The sequence below is a fragment of the Crocodylus siamensis genome, chromosome 5 (assembly GCF_052110815.1).
Source record: "Crocodylus siamensis isolate JL-2025a chromosome 5, ASM5211081v1, whole genome shotgun sequence".
Classification (NCBI taxonomy): Eukaryota; Metazoa; Chordata; order Crocodylia; family Crocodylidae; genus Crocodylus; species Crocodylus siamensis.
The window spans coordinates 127,689,791-127,710,046 of NC_143399.1; the positions used below are offsets into that span (position 1 = coordinate 127,689,791).

The 20,256-nt window shown below is 40.7% G+C and overlaps 1 protein-coding gene across 14 annotated transcripts in view; it reads right to left on the reverse strand.

The window, feature by feature from the left end:
- Window positions 1–20,256, reverse strand: part of ARPP21 (cAMP regulated phosphoprotein 21) — a 268,867-nt gene that overhangs the window by 61,142 nt on the left and 187,469 nt on the right. For all 14 annotated transcript variants that reach the window (XM_090050296.1, XM_090050299.1, XM_090050301.1 and 11 more), the window contains 4 exons: window positions 16,564–16,794; window positions 9,056–9,225; window positions 6,092–6,187; window positions 1,572–1,832 (listed from right to left, as the gene is read on the reverse strand). In XM_090050296.1, coding sequence (XP_089906422.1) covers window positions 1,572–1,832; window positions 6,092–6,187; window positions 9,056–9,225; window positions 16,564–16,794 — 758 coding nt within the window. The remainder of the gene's footprint in view (window positions 1–1,571; window positions 1,833–6,091; window positions 6,188–9,055; window positions 9,226–16,563; window positions 16,795–20,256) is intronic.

Genomic DNA, 20,256 nt, shown 5'->3' on the forward strand with positions numbered 1-20,256 from the left:
ATTCAGAAATCCAGGATTAGAAAGGTCAAATGACTTGCTGGGGAGCACACTGTGGTCTAGTAGAGATGACGCAAGCTTTTTTGACATGAGAAATGTTGTCTGATCGTGGTTCTCAAATGGATTCACTGCATAGCTCTGAACCATATCACTAAGGTTCTCTGAGGTTCAATTTATACAAGAGAAATGCTCCTATTTGTCTCGTTCGTTTCAAGTGTTGTGAAGTTTGATTAAACAATGCCTGGATATATTAAGGAAAGCAGGTAATAAATAAAGGAAGAGAAGACTGGACAGTTGGAACGTGGCTCTTTGTCATTTGGATGATGTACTTGGGTGAGTAAATAAGGTGTAGAAGGAGAAAAAAGGCATTACAATTTTATGGAATTTCTTTTAAAATTCAAAAGCCTCCATTTTGACATTTGACAAATCTTGGCACTTGTAAATTATCACTTTTCATGCTTTATATAAAAAAATCATTTACAAGTCCCTTTTGCAGAGATTTTGCTATCTGAAAACAAGCTAATTCTGTGTGAGAAAAGCAAACTTGTATTTTACCTAGCTCTAATATTTTTTACAAGCTTTCTGCTCAAAAAAATTACTTACATTATATCTAGATTTAGGAACATGTGCCAGCCATTGTATTGATCTGGCATAAATAGTGCCTACCTTCTAATTTTCTTTACAATTAATTAGTAAAATAATGAGGCACTGGTTTTTCTAGGCTACTAAAAACATTTTAACAGACCAGAATCTTTATTATTACAACAATGCAGAGACACAGCAGCAGAGACAATTATAGATGTAAGATTATCAATAAGTAATTGGAGCAGAAATAAAACTACAGGTTAAATCATGTAATGGATTTCAAAATAATTTTTTTTAACACTTGCATTTCTACAGGATTAAATGAAAATAAATTTAAAAAGCAATTAATGGCATTTCTACACTTTAAGCAGTACTGTTAAATGCAGCTCACTATAGTCGGAAATTTGACTTTAAAACGTATACCATGAAAATTGGCAAGAAAATCACCTGTGCATTTTGTTTCATGACAGTAATCACTTTCAATATTCTGTGAGGGTACCCAGGAGACATCCCAGGATGTTTGGTCATGAACAGTAAAACTTAATCAGTGTTCAGGAAGACAGTAAAAATTACTGATCTGCAACATCTCACATGTTCAAGTCAATTAAATATGATTAATGGCTACCCGAGCTAGTGTGTATGTCACTCAGCGTGCACACACACAGAGGAAAAAGGGGACTAGCAATAATTGTGCAACTTCCTCCCCTTCATATTCATGTGCAGATGCATCCTGGAGCACAAACATATGGTGGGGAGGGTAAGGGGGGAAGAGGAGGGGAGGAGCTGTTATAATCCAGGAAACAGTAGAAATGGTATAAACTTCCCATTGCTTACGAATTTGCTACACTTTAAATGTGATTTACTTGAGAAAATATTCTCCAGTTATACAAGCTTCTGTACTTCATGTCCGCTTCAGGGTATTATAGAAAGGTCCTTGCCTTTGATATGAGGTGCCAAATTGCTAGCAGAGAGAGAAAAATCCTACTTACCTGAGCAGGCGGTGGCTGTTGTACGTAGCCCTGTGGTGGTGGTGGAGGCTGCAGTACTTGTTGAGATACTGGTGGACCTGAACTTGTAAATCCTCCTGGGGGAAGCTGCTGACCTGGAGAAGCCATGATGTAACCAGTCTGCTGGGCAGACTGCTGTATAATAGGCGATGGGTAGACAGGACCTGAAGGCGACTCAGGGTTGTCTCCTGATGACTGACGACTTAAGCTCATCTGGTTAAACTGTGTTGTCATGTCATCTCGCTGTGGGGCAAAAGTCAGTGGAAAATGATAAACTCTGCAGTAGCTCTCTGCAGTAGACATTTGAAAAACAAAAAGCCAGATACAAATACATGCACAAGACGCAAGAGAAATTCACATACTAAATAACTCAGGGTAATCCACAACAAGAAAGAAAGAATAAAAAAAATGCACATATACGCACACACGCTGCAAACCTTTTGACAGATGTTTTTAGACCATAAGATAAACTATTCCATGCAATAAAAAAGCAACTTCTATTGTTTAGAATCCTTTGACGTTCCCTTTATCTCTAAAGGCTAGTGAGCTCCACAGTTTCCAAATTCAGATATTTTAAACATAAAGGGCATGAAACCTACTTTACAAGCATGGGCTGGTCACTTGCACAGAATCTCTTAAGCAAAACACTCTACAGAGCATAGCAACGATTTACCAAATGTTCCAAGAGGAATTCAGTGAGCTTTAAATAGGTGCCTCACTACCTTTAGATACTTTTGAAAACCCTAGCCCATATATTTAATACAGTATTAGACAAAACTAGCTATGCCTCCAGCTGCTATTGAAAGATGTTTTATGCAGGTGATGAGATGTGCATTTCAGTGGTTTAGGAGACAAAATCCAGCTGGGGCAGGAACCAGTATACCAAAGTGAACATATAAAATATGACCCCAATTAAGTCAATGGAAATGAAGTCATTAAAGCCAAGCTTCACCCACAATCCATATACAGGTTTAGACCTCAGTCTCACAAAGAGATCTGAGTGGGTATTTATGTCTGTCCAGAGTCCTAATGTTTTCAAGAAGACTCTGCTATTGTCCTTATATCTTCACACATATCTCTGTCTGCACATGTAGGTCCATTTGTCTTAAGACATGCTTGTATTCCAGACACAAATATCCAGAAAGAGCCTCCATTCAAACACCACATTCTCTCTAGAAATATAACTATACTATAGGTACATAAACATAAAATTTGTCCCCTTACTCATTTCACTTTGACCAAAAAAGACAAACACACTGAATTTAGATATTGATATATATTCATATTAATTTTAAATGGATTTATTTTATTGTGTTAATTTTACTATTGTGTCAATTCCCGAAAATATACAACATATTTACTGGCAGGGATTTTGGAAAAAAAAAAGTGAGTTTAAATGAATACAAACAGACTATTTCTAAAAAGTCAATTTCTCAATGTGCAGTTGAGCCAGAAATCTCATAAGAACATATGAAATGTCATACTAGGTCAGACATCTAGCCTAGTCTCTGACAGTGGCAGCTGTGGATGTTTTAAAGGAGAGCGTACGCACAGAACATGACTAGTGTAATCCAATCCCTGTCACACTCTCCCTGGCTTAATGGTGCCAGATGACACACCCCTGACTGTTTTGTTTATTAGCTATTAATGGATCTATCACACATGAACCTGCCTAGGCTCTTTTTGAACCTAGCTATCCTATCCGCCTTCACAACCTCCTGTGGTTATGAGTTTTAGAAGTTAACTATGCACCAAATGAAAAAGTACTTTCATTTGTTAGTTTTAAACCCATCTCCTGCTAATTTCAGTGGATGCCCCCTAGTCTTTGTACTCTGGGACGTGGTGAATAACAGTTTCCTGTTCCCTTCCCCATACTCTTCATGGTGTTATCGACCTCCATCATATCCCCTCTCAGGCTTCTCCTTTCCAAACTGAAGCATCCTGGCTTTTTTAGTTTCTCTTGGTATGGCAGGAGCTCCATACCTCTGACCAACTTGATTGTCCTTCTCTGTACCTGGTAGGGGTGGGGTGGGGAAGCTACACATTCAAATTAAAGCTGGATAGAAACCAGTTGTTACACATTTTTAAGTACTAACTTTATAGGTGGTTGGCTCTCATTATAGCTGGATAGTAATTTTTATTGTGTAGTAATTACTTTGCATATATGGTTGGTCTAAATTTATTGTGTAATTAACCAGTTAGTTGTGTAAAAATTACTTTGGACTCGTGGCCTGTCTTACTTTGCACGTGTAGCTAGTCTAAATGTATTGTGCAATTAACCAGTTAATTGTGTAATATAGGTAACATGTAGCTGGGGCATAATTCTACTACGTCCTTTTTGAGAGACAGACCAGAGCTGAACTCATTACTCCAGATGTGGACACATCATACTTAAGGTTTAAATCTATATTCTCTTTGTGAACAAAACACCATGAACCAACATTTTTCAAAACTCTGGGCCAGATCCTCAGCTTGTGCAAATTGTGTAGTCCCTTTCAAGTTAATGCCAGCCTAAAGACAGGTACCTAGGTAAGTTGCCTGATTTCCAAAAATGCCGAGCATTCACAGCTTCCATTCACATGATTTGAAATCATTGCAAACAAGGGCATAGACCATAAGTTCCTTGGGGAAGAAACTGTCTTTTTGTTTGTGATTGCACAAATGAGGTCCTAGTCCATGGTGAGGGCTAGTAGGCCCTACAATAATACAAATTAATAACAACACATCTAAGGAAAATGCACAAGAATTTACAATGAAAGTGGAATTTAATTAATAAATTAACCATTTGGCTTTGCGTGACAACAGTTTTAGTTTCTAGGATACATGGCGGGAAAGAATATGCCACTCTTGGATCCATTAAATGCAGGGCCTTTCTTCTAAATGTTGGTACTTCTATTTTGGCTCAAAAGGCACCTTCTAGGAGTGCACCAATAGAGATAATTGGGGCTGATACTGATAGTCATTTTAAGGAGGCATATTGGCTGATACCAATCCAATTTCTGATACCAGCCCAGAAGCTTGGAGAACTGTGTGCAGCTGGTAAGTAGTCTGGTGTGGTGGAAGGGGAGAGGGGGAGGGAAGGGGCATGGCGGTGGACAGATCAAGGTCCCTGTGGTGAGGGAGGAGTGGGGCTGGAGCAGGGGCTGGGGCAAGCGCTGCCCAGCCAGGGTGGGGTGGGCATGGGATGAAGCTGTGGCTCATCTGGGAGATGCAGGGGGTGGGGTGGAAGGAAGCTCGCATCGCTGCATGCCACTTGTTCGGGAGCCGCTGGTCTTACGTTCACCTGCTTGTCTGGCAGCTTCACTGCTGCTCCCGCTGCTCATCCAGGACAGTATGGGGAGAGGGAATGTGCCCCTAGATCTGCACAGGGAGGGATAGGGCAGGCCAGGAAGAGCCCTACGCAGCCCCAGCTCCAGCTTGCCTTGCCCCGCGCAGATCTGAGGGCACAAGCTCCTCCCATGCCCTCCCAGGCAAGTGGCAGGAGCCACCAGATGAACAGCTCCTGGACGAGCAGCGCACAGTGAGCAGCACACAGTGGCGGGAGCCGATTTCCTACCCCTGCACCGCCCAGATGAGCCGCGGCTCCATCCGATGTCTGCCCTACCCTGGCTGGGCAGCGCTTGCCCCAGCCCCTTCCCCACTCCTCCCTCACCATGGGGACCTTGATCTGCCCCACAAACCCCTTCCCTCCCCCCTCCCCTTCCACCACACCAGACTTCCACCGCACTCAGCTCTTTAAGCTGCCAGGCTGTTCTCCTTGCTGCCTATGTGCTGCACTGCATGCACACATGGGTATTTATTGTTCAAATGATCAGCCACAGCAGGTTGACTTCTGATATGATCAATTTTCTTTATATCAGTGCCGATACGATATCGGACCGTTGTATCAGTGCACCTCTAGCATCTTCAGTTCTGTTTGCATATATGGTGTGGCAACATCTGTAGCTTGAGGGTATAAGTTGCAAATAAGAATTTCAGAGGAAGACAGAACCCAGAAGAAAAGTCCTGTACTGTCTATTAAGATACTAGCTTCATTCTATGCTAGCGAAATATTAGCCTGTTAAGCACAAGACCAGATTCTCCAGAGAGTTGCTGTATTAATTTTATTCTACATGCCCATTAGTACTTTGTTATGACTCGTAGTATATCACATGCCCCTCGGCTTACAGCTCTTTCACAAATATCCTGTTATTCTATGATCTTATAGCATATGGATAAGTCCAGGCAGTGGACTCAGAGTACAAAACAAGCTACAATAATTTATACAGATTCAGCATAATGCATATCTCAAAGTCTCTTATCATTTTCACTGGTTTTGTTGGCAAAAGCCAAACAGTTCCAACAGTGTTGAGTAAAAGAAAGCTTTCCAACATACACCTTCCCATGGACTAACCCGCATTTCTCTATACTGACAATCTCCCTCCCCACAAACACACAAAATCACCTCTCACACACAACCTCCCACCAAGAACAGATATTAAAAAAAGAAAAATCTGTAATACCACAGAAAATTGCTGCGTTGGAGAAACTGGCAGGAGATGCTGAGGAGGATAGGAAACTGCTGGGTATTGGACTGACTGGGAAGATGGCTGCATAGCCTGAACAGGTTGCAAAATAAAACAGAATGAGATATAGTAAGTGAAATTCACCAGTTAGACAAATAACAAACAACGATTTCTGAAAATTAAGATCTCAAACAATGCCCTCACAAAACAGGTGAGCGAGTCACTTTCCAGTGGAGCCCCAGAAGCTAGTTACTGTAACTCCATCCTTGCATTTTAACCCCTACATTTCATGATTCTTTGTTGGGTTTTTTCAGTGACAAACAGACAACAAAGTCAATAAGAAGCAGGGCTGTCAAACAATTAAAAAAAATGAATTGCAATTAATTGCGATATAAAAAAATAGTTGTGATTGATTGCAAATTTAATTGCACAGTTAAACAATAATAGAATCCTATTTTTTATAAATAATATTAGACTTTTTTCATATATTTTCAAATAAATTGATGTCAATTACAACACAGAATACAAACGGTACAGTACCCACAGGCCCCTGGCTCTGCTGGTGCCCCTCACTTCTGACCCACAATCCTTTACCCCTACCAGGTTCTGCCAGTTCCCCTCACTCCCAATCCATAGCCCCACCATCCCTCACCCTCAAATTTGGCCCACATGGAGCTCAGGAAGCTTGGCTGGTGCAGGGGCCACAGCGCTACAGCTGGAGGGTGAGATCTCGGCTGAAGGAGGGAGGGAGAAATGGAGGGAAGGCAGGGCAGGGCACTTACCCCAGGAGGCTGCAGCAGTGGTGCAGAAGCAGTGGGGAAGCCTGGTGGGGGCAGGTGGTGCCACCGGCCCAAAGTTGTTGCTGAGTGCAGGGGAAAAGTGACTTTTCCCCCTCTCTGCTACTGGGCCTTTTTTGCTGCGGCCACCCAGAGCCCATGCCAGGCTGCCCTGCAGCTCCTCTGCACCGCTAATGCTGCCCCGTGGGGTGGTCTGCAGGTTGCAGTGATGGCAGCAGCAAGGCCATACAGGGTGGCTTGGGTACAGATTCCAAAACCATGTGCACAATTAACGCATTAAAAAAATAACGCGTTAACTGGTATTTGCATTAATTGTTCACGTTAATGCTGATAATTGACAGCTCTAATAAGGAGCTAAAACAAAGCCATAATTATTTCCTGATTACTGGTGTACTAAAATGCCGAAATATGGAACCACATACAATTCACACAAAGATAATGAGGAAAGGGCATGAGCATATATTTGAATGTTTCTTTAATAATGATTGATTTCATTCAGAGCTTTGTTAGAGTTGGAGAAACATGGAATAACAGCTCTCAGATGCGATGGCTTAAAACATGACCACCAAAGTTGTGATTATCTAGCTAATTTGGGGGACACATTTAGGTAAAAGAAAGAAAGACTCTGTAAAGAAACTTCACTAAAGGTATTTCTCTCATTTGCATGAGGCATATACAAGCTTGGTACTATTTTGCCCTTGCTGTTAAAAAACTACTCAGGCTGTAAGTTCTGAATCATGCAGTTTTGCTACTGAGACAAAATCTGTTACTGGTAAAACTAAAAGTAACTTAATTGGTTTCTGGGTTTACATGGGGTAACCTGGGAGCAGAATGTAGAGGTATTCTCCATGTGCAGACCTGGATCACTCAGACTATATACCATACATTGTAGTACTGTACAACAATGAACAGGATGGCTTACTGCATAGCATAGAAACCATGTGCTGGAAGCAGGTAGGCACACTTGGGGTCAGCCACCTTGGTGTAATGTACAGAGAAAAGTTCAAAGAGCCTTAAACTGCAGGGACCTTTCTATGGATCAGACTCTCTACCCATAGCAATAGCAGAAGCCAGGAAGTTCCCTGGTGGTCTAACTCCATTCATTGTAGGCTGCAGGAAAACTTGGAGCACTGAGAAGGGCCAGAGACACAGTAGAGTACAGTGGCAGAACCTCCAAGATCGATAAAGTCTGCAGAGTGCTATTTTGTAGATGTTAGGGGGCTAAAATCTCTCAGACCAATGAAGTTACATAGGGAAATTTCTATAAGGAAATTCTCAGTTATTGTGCTAAAACGGCAGCTTCTGTGGCTTTTACTACACTAACCTGAACCTCACAATGGAATTTGTTTCACAGTACATTATTTTCTGATCTTGCCCTCATTTGGACACAAACTACATTCAACTAGGTGTCCAGAATGGGGCCATCAGGAGTGATGGGTGATTAAGTTTTCGAACTCTATTTTTCTGTAAAGAGACTTATGTAACTCCTATTAAGGTTATACTGCATACACATAACTGTGTAGTGGGGGGACACACAGTGAGAACTGCCATATGACATTTTTACAGACAACTATGCAAGGGATCCTAATGGCCAACCAGTTGTGGGCAGCTAATTTATCAATTCTATCATCTCTTTCTAATCATACAAATGCGCCCACATGCAAAGAAAATCTGAACAGTAAATAAAAATGTGAAATTTGCACTAGCTAATAAACTTAATTTTAGAAGCTCTGAATATTAGAAGGATGTTCAGCAGAAGATCAATAGAGATATGTGCATCGATAAATATTCCCCCAGTGCTTTACAGAATTACAGATTGGACTGGTCTATAAAAGACCACTTATAGCTTTTACTTGCATGGCAATTTTTTCAAAAGGAATCTGGAGCTTCTCTACACATATACCACCTAATTGAATAGTCATTTCCAAAATGAAAGTTTGTCTCAAATGGGGGCTATTTTAAATTTTTTTTATCTACTTTATCCACCAAGAAAATATTTGATAGCTCAGACTCCATTTGTGTCAAAAGGAAAAATCCCAATACCCTGATATTTTATTTAGCTGCTTTTTTTAAATGTATAGTACAGCTATTCAGGGAAGGTAAGCACACCTAATTATCCTAGCACTGATGAAAACTTGTTCTCCCCTTTCAACAGTTGTCATACCTGTGTGACAAGGTGACTTGCAATTTGCTGCTGTGGTTGCTGAACCTGCTGTTGCTGTTGGGATGAAGGCTGCTGCTGAGACTGTCCAACAATCTGGCTTCTAATTGGCTGCTGGCCACTGGGAGGATTGTATATTGCAGGTGTACCATCAGGGTTTACAAATGGTTGGCCTGAAAAAAAAATACCCTTAATTTGCAGAATGCTTTTCAGAGCTTGGCAGCCAGTAAAAGAAACGAGACCCTCACGTATTTATAGGCCACTCTCCCTTGCTTTAATTGATCTGCAACAATAAAGTGCTCAGTGCCTCTGTTTAAGGCAGCAGTTATCTATTTTTGCAGCTGTGCCTGGGAATACATGTTCATCAATAGCAATTTAAGGTGTAGGTGACAATTTTTCTTCCACCAGGAAGATTTATCCAAGAGCCAAATGCCACTTCAGTACATCATATCCAAAATGAGTGGTAATGCCAAGATAAAATCTTCATATGACTGCATGTTCCAGCTCATCAGCACCATAGGCTTTGCATGCTACCCATAGCAGGACAATGACTAGTTCTGTAAATGTATCCTGGATAGTGCCTACTGAATTCTGATCACACATTTCAGGTTCATTTCCCCTGAATTCTCAACCCACAGTAAAGACTCCTAAATATGGAGGCACAGTGAGAGTAAAAGCATTTTATCCTTGGTTTACAAAAGAGTAACACACAAAATGGGACTGAGGTTATGAATTAGAACTGGAGCACCATAAAACAATTAAATGGGTGACTGAAAATGGAGATGTAGGACACAGATAAAGTTGAAATTCTGCCAGAACACACATTTGTTCCAGCAGTACTTATTTCTAGTGCATAAATGAATAGAAAGTTATAATGACCATGCCAAATGTATGACTATGGTTATTTGTAAACTATTCAACAATGAAGTAGTAAATGCTGAAATACTTAGGCAGAGTACAGCCATGCATGTCCTATCCCAATGCAATTTACAGACAAACCATGAGACTATTTGTAAAACACTGTCGTTCAAATGAGAGAAAAGCTATTACAATTATTTTTGTTCCACGACTCAGTAGCTAGGTGAAGAACTTTTGAGAACAATGTCCTCTGGGACTGGAGAAGAGGGTGTTGGAAATTATGGAGCAGAACTCTAAAAATGTCTTGAAAGAGCTGGCCTATAGCACACAACATTTGTCCTCATTTACACTGAAGGTAAAATTTGATTCATGATATGCAATTTGTGAGCCTTTCATGAATCCCAGGGAAGTTTCCTGTTCAGCAAAGTCCTTTTACCTTTTGCTTTTCATGTTTTAATTGGTGGATGGGGGACATAACCTAAATAGCAAAGGCAATAAATCAGTTTTCCCCCAATTCTTAGAAACCTGTTAAACAGCTACCCCCCACCCCCCAAACAAACAAACCCAAATCCCATGGCCACATCACCACATGCAGGCACGTCTGTTTTACGATACTACAAACCTATTTGTTGTGCCACAAATCACACATGTGGAATGTTTAAACATGCCCCGCACTGCAAATTTGCTTCATGGGGGGAAAATTTGCTACTCAGATTTCCCAGTAGCAATGCCCCTCCCCCAGAAAATAAAGCAGCACGGCACATGCTACAATTGCATGCAGTGGAAGAGAGGCTTGGTCCTCCAGGGAGATGTGGTGGCTGCTGGCCAGTTTCTCTAGTTCTCCATTTGTGCCACAATTGCTCCAGCATGCTGGGAGCCAAGAGGAGCTGGGCAAAGGCAGTTTGCCCAAAGCAACAAAGCACACATGCAGGGGCATGTGCTACTGCACAAAGTAGCGGCACAAATTTGTGCTGCTGCAGGTGCACACCATTGCACATCTGGATGCTGCCCTTGATTCTCTCCTGTGTAAAATTTCCACATGATTTTGGTTCTTTTCTTCATTCTTTTTTCTTATGCTGCAAATACAAATTTAAAAACAATTGGGAGTGTGTGACTGAGAGAAACAGAAAATTTAAAGGATTAAGAGAAACAAACTGTAGGAAATGCCTGACGGAAGTAAATGGGAGATTTAAGACAGACAAATGCAGGTGAACTGGATGATGTAGAGGGCTGGTAGTGAGATAAAGAGTTGGTCACCTCTATGTTGCAAAACAAGATTCATGACAGAAGCAGGGCATGAATTTGAAATGTTTTCTATCGTTCTTCAGCCATTCTCCTGTTAATCTCCTACCAGCTCCTGCTTCTCCTACTGCCTGCTCAAGCTGTCTCCACCAATGTATTCCTCCTCCTCCTTCATGTCTGGCACCCAAAGCCAGTGTCAAAAGCAAAGCAGGAATGTACCTTGCTCTCTTTAAAATTTGTTCACTTCTTGGGTTGGTGCTTAGTGCTGCAGCTAGGAAAGTGCTTCATTCATAGTGGGTGAAATGCTGATTACACTGATTGTGGGAGAATAGTAGGTCAGGTCCTGGTAGACATCATTACCTGAGAAGCTGGTTTTGTGCTGGTTCTTGTGAATGCGTGGGGTGGAATGGGGTGGAGAACAGTAAATGATTTTTTTCTCTCGTCCAAGCCTGGAGACTTAAACCCTCCAAACCAGCAGAGTAACAACACCATTGGGTGCCTGGGGCAGCCATGATATAAGGCAGTGGTAGTTGGGGTGCTGACAGATGTGCAGCCTATGCTCTAACTCACGGCACTTAACGTAAAATACCGTGAGTTACAGCGCCCCCCTGAACCCAACAAACATTCGTCTGTTGGGGTGGGGAGGGCGACTGTGCCTATCTGCAGGAGCCTGAGAAGCCTGCCTGCTGCCAAGAAGCCAGCCCCCTGCATCTCACCCTCCCAGCTCTGGGGCTATCATCAGGAAGGTAGGGGGGGAGGGGGAAAAAGGGAAAGGAAGGAAGCTGCAGGCTGACGTTTACTGGCCTGAGCTGGAGGGGAAGGGAGCTGAGCGGGGCCTGCGAGGTTCAGGAGCTCCAATCCACCTGCCCTGCCTCCCGCTCAGGCTGGGCAAATCCCAAGCCCACAGCTTGCTCCCCCTCCCTGTGCCCTTCCTGCAAACAGCACCAGGGGCAGGGAGGGGCTGTATCAACCCAGCCCCAATCACACCACACATTAATTTTAGGAAGCACAAGTTCCCTAAGGCAGTGTTTCTCAAAGGTCATGTAGATGGGACTTTAACTCATTGCCCTTTGAAAAAATCAGTTATTTACACTTCAAATAGATGAATCAACAAATATCTTGAACAGTGCAATTTTGTGGGGTTTTGTTTTTATCATGGTGGAACCAGGTTTTTTTTTAACAAAATGGTGGGATGTAAGGTGTGAAAGGTTGACAACTGCCGCCCAAAGGCATTCCAAAGTGAAGTCCCTTCATTTGATCCCTCATTTGATAAGGGTTAATTTGTCACATGATTGGCCATATTAAAAGTGCTTTGCAGCTGTGCACATTTAAAAATGTAGGCATAGCTGTATAACGCTTTCGGGGGGCCGATCTCATGAAAAACAAAATTTCTATGTGAGCCCCTGGAGATATTGTCTATTGATATAAAAAGGTATTCACCATAAAATAATGAGCTACAGATCTGAAGAAAAATGTAAGAGGCTTGGAGAGTGAAGGAGGTAAATTGGAACATTATTTGTATGTTAGTGGAGACAGGAAAAATTAAATTCAGAAATGGTCAGCATTTATGATGGAGCTAACAGGGATGACAAATAACCTAAGACCATCCACTGGGGTGAATGCTACAGTGAAGTCCATGGGTAAAGAAATGCTAAAACAAAGCACAAGACGACAGCTAGGAGTGTAGCTATAGCGGTCTCAGAGATTTCTGACAGATATTTAAGATGAATCTGAAGCAACGCTCCAATCAAGGATGACTGCACAGAAAAGTAAAAGCATAAAGAAGGGCCTTGAGAAGGGGGATTTATGAAGAAGAGGATCCGGAAAAGATTTTTTCAACAAGAAATGAAACTGAGAGTTTCGAAAATGTAAGTGATACACCTGCAAACAATGGGGAATTAATTACTTCCCTGATGTAAGGGGCGATAGGAGGCTAGTAATAGAAAAATTATAAGACATAAGAAAGAAACATGAAATATGTTAAATACTGAGAAGATGAAGTCCAAGAAGGCATTAGGAGAGACTAGAAAATAGGCAAAATAGATTGAATGGTACTGAACTGTAGAAATGCTGTTGCTATCTTTCCACAAGAAATAAAAACTTCTGTAGGCAAGCTGGGCAAAGTTCTGGATCAGAAAAAATGCATTTAATAGAGGTGGTAGGTTGCCAACACCTAAGAGAAAGTTCAAAGGTGTCCAGAGGTTTTTATATTTTTCTGACCAGAGAGAAACCAATGTGTCAACCTGATGACTGGGTCTCTGGATGCTGGTATGGGGTCATATGGTCACTATGACTACACATTATGACAGGAAATAAAATCTTTAAGCGACAAGCAGTTACAATCAAAGAAGGGAGTACTGAGGATAATCACATGGCAAGAGGAGAAGAAAGGGCTAAAGTGTGATGCTATACAAGAAAAGAAAATCCATTCACTGAGGAGAAAAGGGCTTCATTTTTCCTTTCTTTAAATGATCTTCTCCTCATTTAGATTTTTATGAATACCCATCATGCTAATGCCTGATCACATCGTGCAGTATCCATACTTTCTTCCCGAGGAATTTCTTTTTCAATTTTACTGTAATAAGATGCAGAGATTTGTGGCTTCACATACAATGACAAATTTGTATTATGTATTTTATTTTGCATTAAAAACAGCAGACACTATAGTCAAGTTTTTATTTCCAGCACATAGAAGAATGGGATTCTATAAATCTGAAAAATGGTCTGATACTTCAAACTGAATTGCTCCTTTTACCTTTTTTAAATATATACACTTAAAAATTAGCTATTATGATAGACAGGTAACCAGTGTGCAAGCAGCAGAGCTAATATATACACAGAAAAAATCCTCCTTGAACGACATATAGAGCAGATACACTCACTTTCTCTTTCTCATGTCTTCTCTCACTCTCACACACTACTCTTCTTTCTCTCTCATACACTACTCAGTTATGCATCTGAAAAGAAAGTGGCATGCTAAGGTGGGAAGACATGCCATTCAAGTGTTGGAGCCTGGAGGCATTAAGCTTGTGAGAAATACAATGAGGCCCTAAATACCAGTGACATACGTTAGCTAGTGAGAGATGCTATACCTGTAACATGAGATATAGTGAATAGTGTGTGGCAGATCTTTGCCAAATTCTTGCTATATAAGCTGCTATTCATGGTTTGGAAGGATTAGTAGCTCTCCTTAATCCAGCCATGTGAAGAGTGGATGGACTTCTTCCCATGCATACTGAAGTATGTGCAAAAAAGCTTCTTGAAAGCAGACTACAGAACACACAAAAATGTTCCTTCAACATATGTGAGGCACTCTTACACAGAGCTGGACAGAGCTGTCAGTAAACCACACAACTGACCAAGAACATGCAAATAAAGCTGGTGGTGTTTTTGCTCTCTCTCTACTGCCCTCCAAACCCCAGTTCTTGACAGAAACACTCAAACTCCTTCCTTTCCTGTCTCCAGTGCAAAATTCCAGTATGAAAACTCCAGAGTTTGAAAATATACACGCAAGTGATGTAGCTTGAAAAAATGCTTGTGTTCAAGAATAGGTCATTAAATCAGTCCACTATATATAAACTTTAAAATATCTTCCTGCATTTACATATGCTGAAGTATCTTGATTAGAATCAAATGCTATTATCCTCTAAAGTGCTTATGGAACACTTGATTTTATCCAGGTTGAAGCCATATTGGTCTAGAGGAAAAGGCAATCAGGACTCGTAGTAGAGATGATATCTTCTGAATCTTTGAAAAGAAATATGAACTTTCATTTCTACCCAGGAGACCTTTTACAATCTTTTCTCCAATGCCTGATGAAGGGTGTTTGTGCCCAAAAGCTTACAATTAAAGAATTTTTTTTTGCAAAAATCTTGCTGGTCTAATAAAAGAGATCATCTCTACTACGAGTCCTGATTGACTTGGTTTTACAGGATTTTTCAAGCTGTTGCATTTGTTAAGACTCCTTACCTTTTGTCCTTATTTTGTGTCCTCATCCTGACTACAAAGGTATTTCTAGTGGTGGACTCATGAATAAATTTTATTTTTTGGCACTAAACCTATTTTTATTTAACATGTAGACATAGATGCATCCAGAAAGTAGTGACTTTCACTACAAATAACGTTCCCCAAAATGAAAGCCGTATGTTGTTATTCATAAAACTTCGAATAATTATATCAGACTTCTGCTCCCAGTACAGAAGAAAATGCATTGCTTTTGTAGCTTTTTAATGCTCATATTAAACTCAGCTAAAAGAGGAATGCAGATTCCAGAGCCAGATACTACTTCAGTCATTGCCACTGAAATGGACCCAAGTCACTGAGGTAGCACCAGAGTCCTGGATCCTTAAGTCTTTTTTATAGTGCTAATAGAATACATGGCTTATGATATTGTAATATGCAGTTATTAAACATCTAATCTGAGGACATGATAAGTGATCTAGTTTAAATAAGAATCGTTTTGACTTTTCTGCAATATCAAACTCAAACTGAATTATTTTTGAGGTTAAAGGGGGTTTACATTAATTTTTTGCTCATAATTCCATGTATCTGCTTACTTTACCTCTGTGTAGTTCCAGTTAGAAGCAGGACTAGGGATACCAGGATACAAGAGTGTCTTTTCACCTACAACTTCCAATTTACTTACACAGATGTAAGTCAATCTTAGATAACAACACTAACTCCAGAATGCTAATTGAAACACCATATCCAAACCTTCTCTTCTTCCATTATTTAGTTATATTTTAAAGCTTTGCAGATTGTACATCAGTTGGTTCTAGATATCAGAGCAATGGCCTATTCCTGAGAAATGCTGAGCATCCTGACACCCTTTCCCATTCCCACCCTTCAAAACTACTAAAGGATTCAGCATCTCACAAGAAGACCGCAGCACCTGGCAAGATCAGAACTTTATTTTATAGAGATTCCAACAGTGCAGTATCAAATGCAGTAGTATAACTAGGGCTGGGTGAGTGGGACACCAACCCTGAGTAACAAATTAGGAGAGGCACCAGAATCACCCTTCCACCCCTGTGTTCCAGCAGCAAAAGCAGCCCCACAGCATTGCTTTCACAGCCATAGCTCCCCCTCACTGGCACCTCTCCCCCATTCCTCCTTCACCCTCCCATTCTCCCATAGTGTTTGACCAGGGTTCAAACCCTTCTTATTGTATCTCTGATTAAATTACTTTTATTGTTCCTCACTGGCTATGTCAACATATATGAAGCCAACATATACTTGCTCCCAGATGTGAACACATCTAGCAAAATCTAGTTTTCAAATAAAAGTAACTACCTCCTCCCTAATGAAGCACTCAGCAGGTGGTGCTTCTCTAGCTACCAGTATTTTTTTGTGTGGATCTTAGTAGGTTCCCTAAAGCGTAATGAAGAAGATGGGGGAAATGACAGACTGACCTGTGTGGGGATTGAGGAGGATACTGCCAGGAGGTATCCCTGCAGCTTCAAGTGGAAGTATGATATAGCTGGTGTTGCTTGGTGCTACCTGGCCACTCATCCCATTCTCTGTATAGGAAACGCTGCCTGAAGAATTTGCTGACACGCCAGCAACAATGGATGCACCTTGTAGAGGCTGATGCGTTCGTGACAGGGATCCTGAGGAGCCAGCGCTGCTGGAAGACTCTGAACCTGAATGAGATATAGACTCTTAGTTAAAAAAGCCCAGTCTTCTACTCTCCTTAAGAGTCTGCATACACAAGATAATCCATTTTAAAGATGGCAAGCATTTACTAGATGACTAGCCTTCCCCTCTCCCTCCTATAGAAAATTGCTATTCCAGGATGGAAGCAGATAAATGAAAACTGACCCAGAGCAACCTACATTGATACAGTTTTTCTCTTTTTCTTTAAGGGGCACTCTCCACTAGATTGGATGAAGTTACTCTGATGCGGGGGGGGTTTGCATTGTCTATCCTCACCCTGAATGTGCTAAAACAACAGCTCAGTGAGGTTCGGATGGTGGACTGGAATACATGTTTTTAAAACAATTGACTATCTTCAGACTGCATCTACATTCTGAGATGCTAACTGCAATCAGCTATGGCATAACCTCTTTCCTAAATATAAATCTGATCTGCAATTTTAAATACTACTACCAAAAGCTTATAAAAAAAAAAAAGAACACTTGGAAAAGTTCAGGTGAATCAATTAAAGGTGTGAAATCAATACAAAGATGTTAAATAAACATTAAACCATGTGAACGTTCCCATTCAGAAGTAAACTGGCCTTAAATCACTGTAGCAGCAGCTTAGTCCTCACAGATAAAGTTACAGTGAGCTAAGGTTACTCTGCTTCTGACTAGAATGCTGCACACAAAAGTTTAATGTGCTTTAGATGTGTTCATTGACTTCATACCATTAGTTCACTCACCTTTACTTTTGCTGAGTGTCCTCATGCAGACCTGGAGAAGACGGGGAGGCAAAAAGGAAGTTTGGTTCCAGTGTGGGCCTCAGTTTGCCCCTAGCAGGATTCCAAAGCCCTGAATCATTTCTGAATCTTGTCCTTAACTTGCATCAATTTCCTTCTTGATAATTAGACTTGAGGAAATGTGTTTTTGAGTTTGTAGAAGCAATGGCAACAACCTAGAATCTGTGGGGGTTTGTACTTACTGGGCTTCTGCATAAAGCACTCCATTGTGTAAAATCTGATGTACATTTGTACTGCCTTTTGCTTAGTGCAATTTTCTACATACATATAGTAGCTGAACACATCTGTAGAAACTACAGTTTCACTGGGTTGCTAGGGCCAAGGACACTCTTCCTAATCAACCAGTCAGGAAGCTAGTGCAGGATGCAGAAGAATTTTTGAATTGTTTGTGTGTGCTCTGAAACTGTCGTAGCTGCTACTTTTTCAACAAAGGTTTACATGGTATGTTGTACAAACATCCATTGGAAAATTGTGAAGACTACTGAACTATCTACTTCATAATATTAATTTCTGTGGCAATTTGAATGGCAGAGACATGCTTGGATGGATGAATTTCTTGATGGCACCTTTGGGAACTTCGGCATAGTATTCTGGTATTTTCTGTTTTTAGATGTAAAAACAACATTTAGCAGAAATTCATTTTTCTCTCTGTGGAAAATACAGTAATTATCAGATCATTTTCCATGTTTGACTGGCCGTATTGTATTAATTTCAACATTGATTCTTTGGGGGGGAGGGGTTCTCGCTTTCTGTGTGTGATAGCTGACTTATCAAAATCCTATTGATCTGAATTCTCCCTGGGGATGAAAGATGAAGTTAAGTATGAAATTCTTTTATTATAATAATTTAAGTAGGGCCCACTAACTGTTATTCCTTTAATTGCCCATTTTGTGCTCTTTGAAGGAAATGCTGTAAAAGAACAGTGTAACTTTGTAATGGATTTTTTTTTTCTTTTCAGATGCTTTTATGTAATAATAGTCTTCGCTTTATCAATTTATGAACATTGGAGACAAATCCAGAGTGCCTCTAAATTAAGTTGATATTAAGAGCTGCTAGGAGCTGTGGAACAAGCATTTAATTTCTCATTTCTGCTGCATTTTAGTTAAAATGATTTTATTGAAACTAGCTTACTTTCAGAATCATCAATGATTGGCTCTTTCTTATTAACAGAAATGTTTCATTCAATGGAACAACTTGAAGAAATGAACGAGACCAATTTTCTCCAGGTTTTGAGTCCCCTTCCTATATTATTACTTAACAACTCTTGATCATGTTTACGTTATTCTTTAGAAGAACTATCCATTTTTGTTGCCTCAGCACTACAAGAGCTTATTCCCTACCATTATATTATGTGCTGTTATACTGAGTTAAATTCAAACACTGATGCTCATGTTCATTAATGAATAAATGCTAATTATTTGTTTATAGCGACTTTCATGTTTACTTCAGTCAACACGAGAAGAAGTCACCTAATACAGACTGAAAATATGAACTAGTGAGCTTTAAAAGACTTTACAAGCCATTGAGAGTTTTGCCCGTCATCCTGAAGTTATTGAAATCTAAAAAAACTGGACTTCTCTTAGTTCACAGCTCTCCATACCCCTCCTTTTTCAATATCTACCAACAATTTGTTCCATCCTCTAGTTAAATTCTCCTAGCCAGTTCACCGTTATGCTTTTAGACCAGGGCCAGTAACCTACAGCTCGTAGGGTAGGTCTAACCTGTGAAGAAAATGGATCTGGCCAACATCATCTCAGGGAATCACAGCATACTCCAGCCAGGGCAGCAGAGGAGGCATACATATGGTTCTAGTTCCTGCTTTTTGCTGTCTATTCCCTTTGCAGCCTCTGCTGATTATGGTGGAGGCCGGGGGGGGGAGGGGACAGGGGGGGTAGGGCATTTGCATAGGGGGCTGGCTGGCTGTTTTAAACTGTTCTAAGAGTGCCATATCCATTTCATAACAGACATAAAAATCTTGATGTTCCCATCAGTTACCTATTAACATGTATTTAGATGTGTTCTTCAATGCTAGAATTAAGTAGAACCTGTAAGTACCTGAGAATTATATGGAAATTCAAAAAGGGGCAAGAGATGAAAAAAGACATTGGAAAACACCTAGATATTTTGGGGGAAAGAATCCCCTCAAAGTTTTTCATGCCCCTGGTTTTAAATGATCAAGCCAGTGGCATTTCTACCGTCTCTTTTAGGCCACAGACCTTCTGGACTTTCTCCTATACTTAATGTTCAACTTAACTTGCCCTTTGCTTAATCCCCTCTCTGTGCTCCTAGGCCCATCTCTTGGACCATCCTAATCAATTTTTCCTCCTCCCTGTTGCCTACATTCTTCATAGGATATCCTTATAACCAATGACAAAGACTCCCTCTCCAGTCAACTGGCCCATCTAATTACCCAATCCCTACTTGTCCTCTGGGGTAAATTTCACAGGAGCAACACATTAATCACTTTTATCTTGGATGCATTTTCACAGAATCAAAAATACTGATTTTCTAGTTTTAAAAACCTGTACTTTCTAATCTGGTTTTTTTCCATTTTTTATCTAGCTTTTATCACCACTGTAGCTCTGGGTTCCTACGAAAGTGATACCAACTTGAACTCGAAATTCTGGAAACAAGAATGATGTTTCTGTGCGACAAGCTGGTAGGT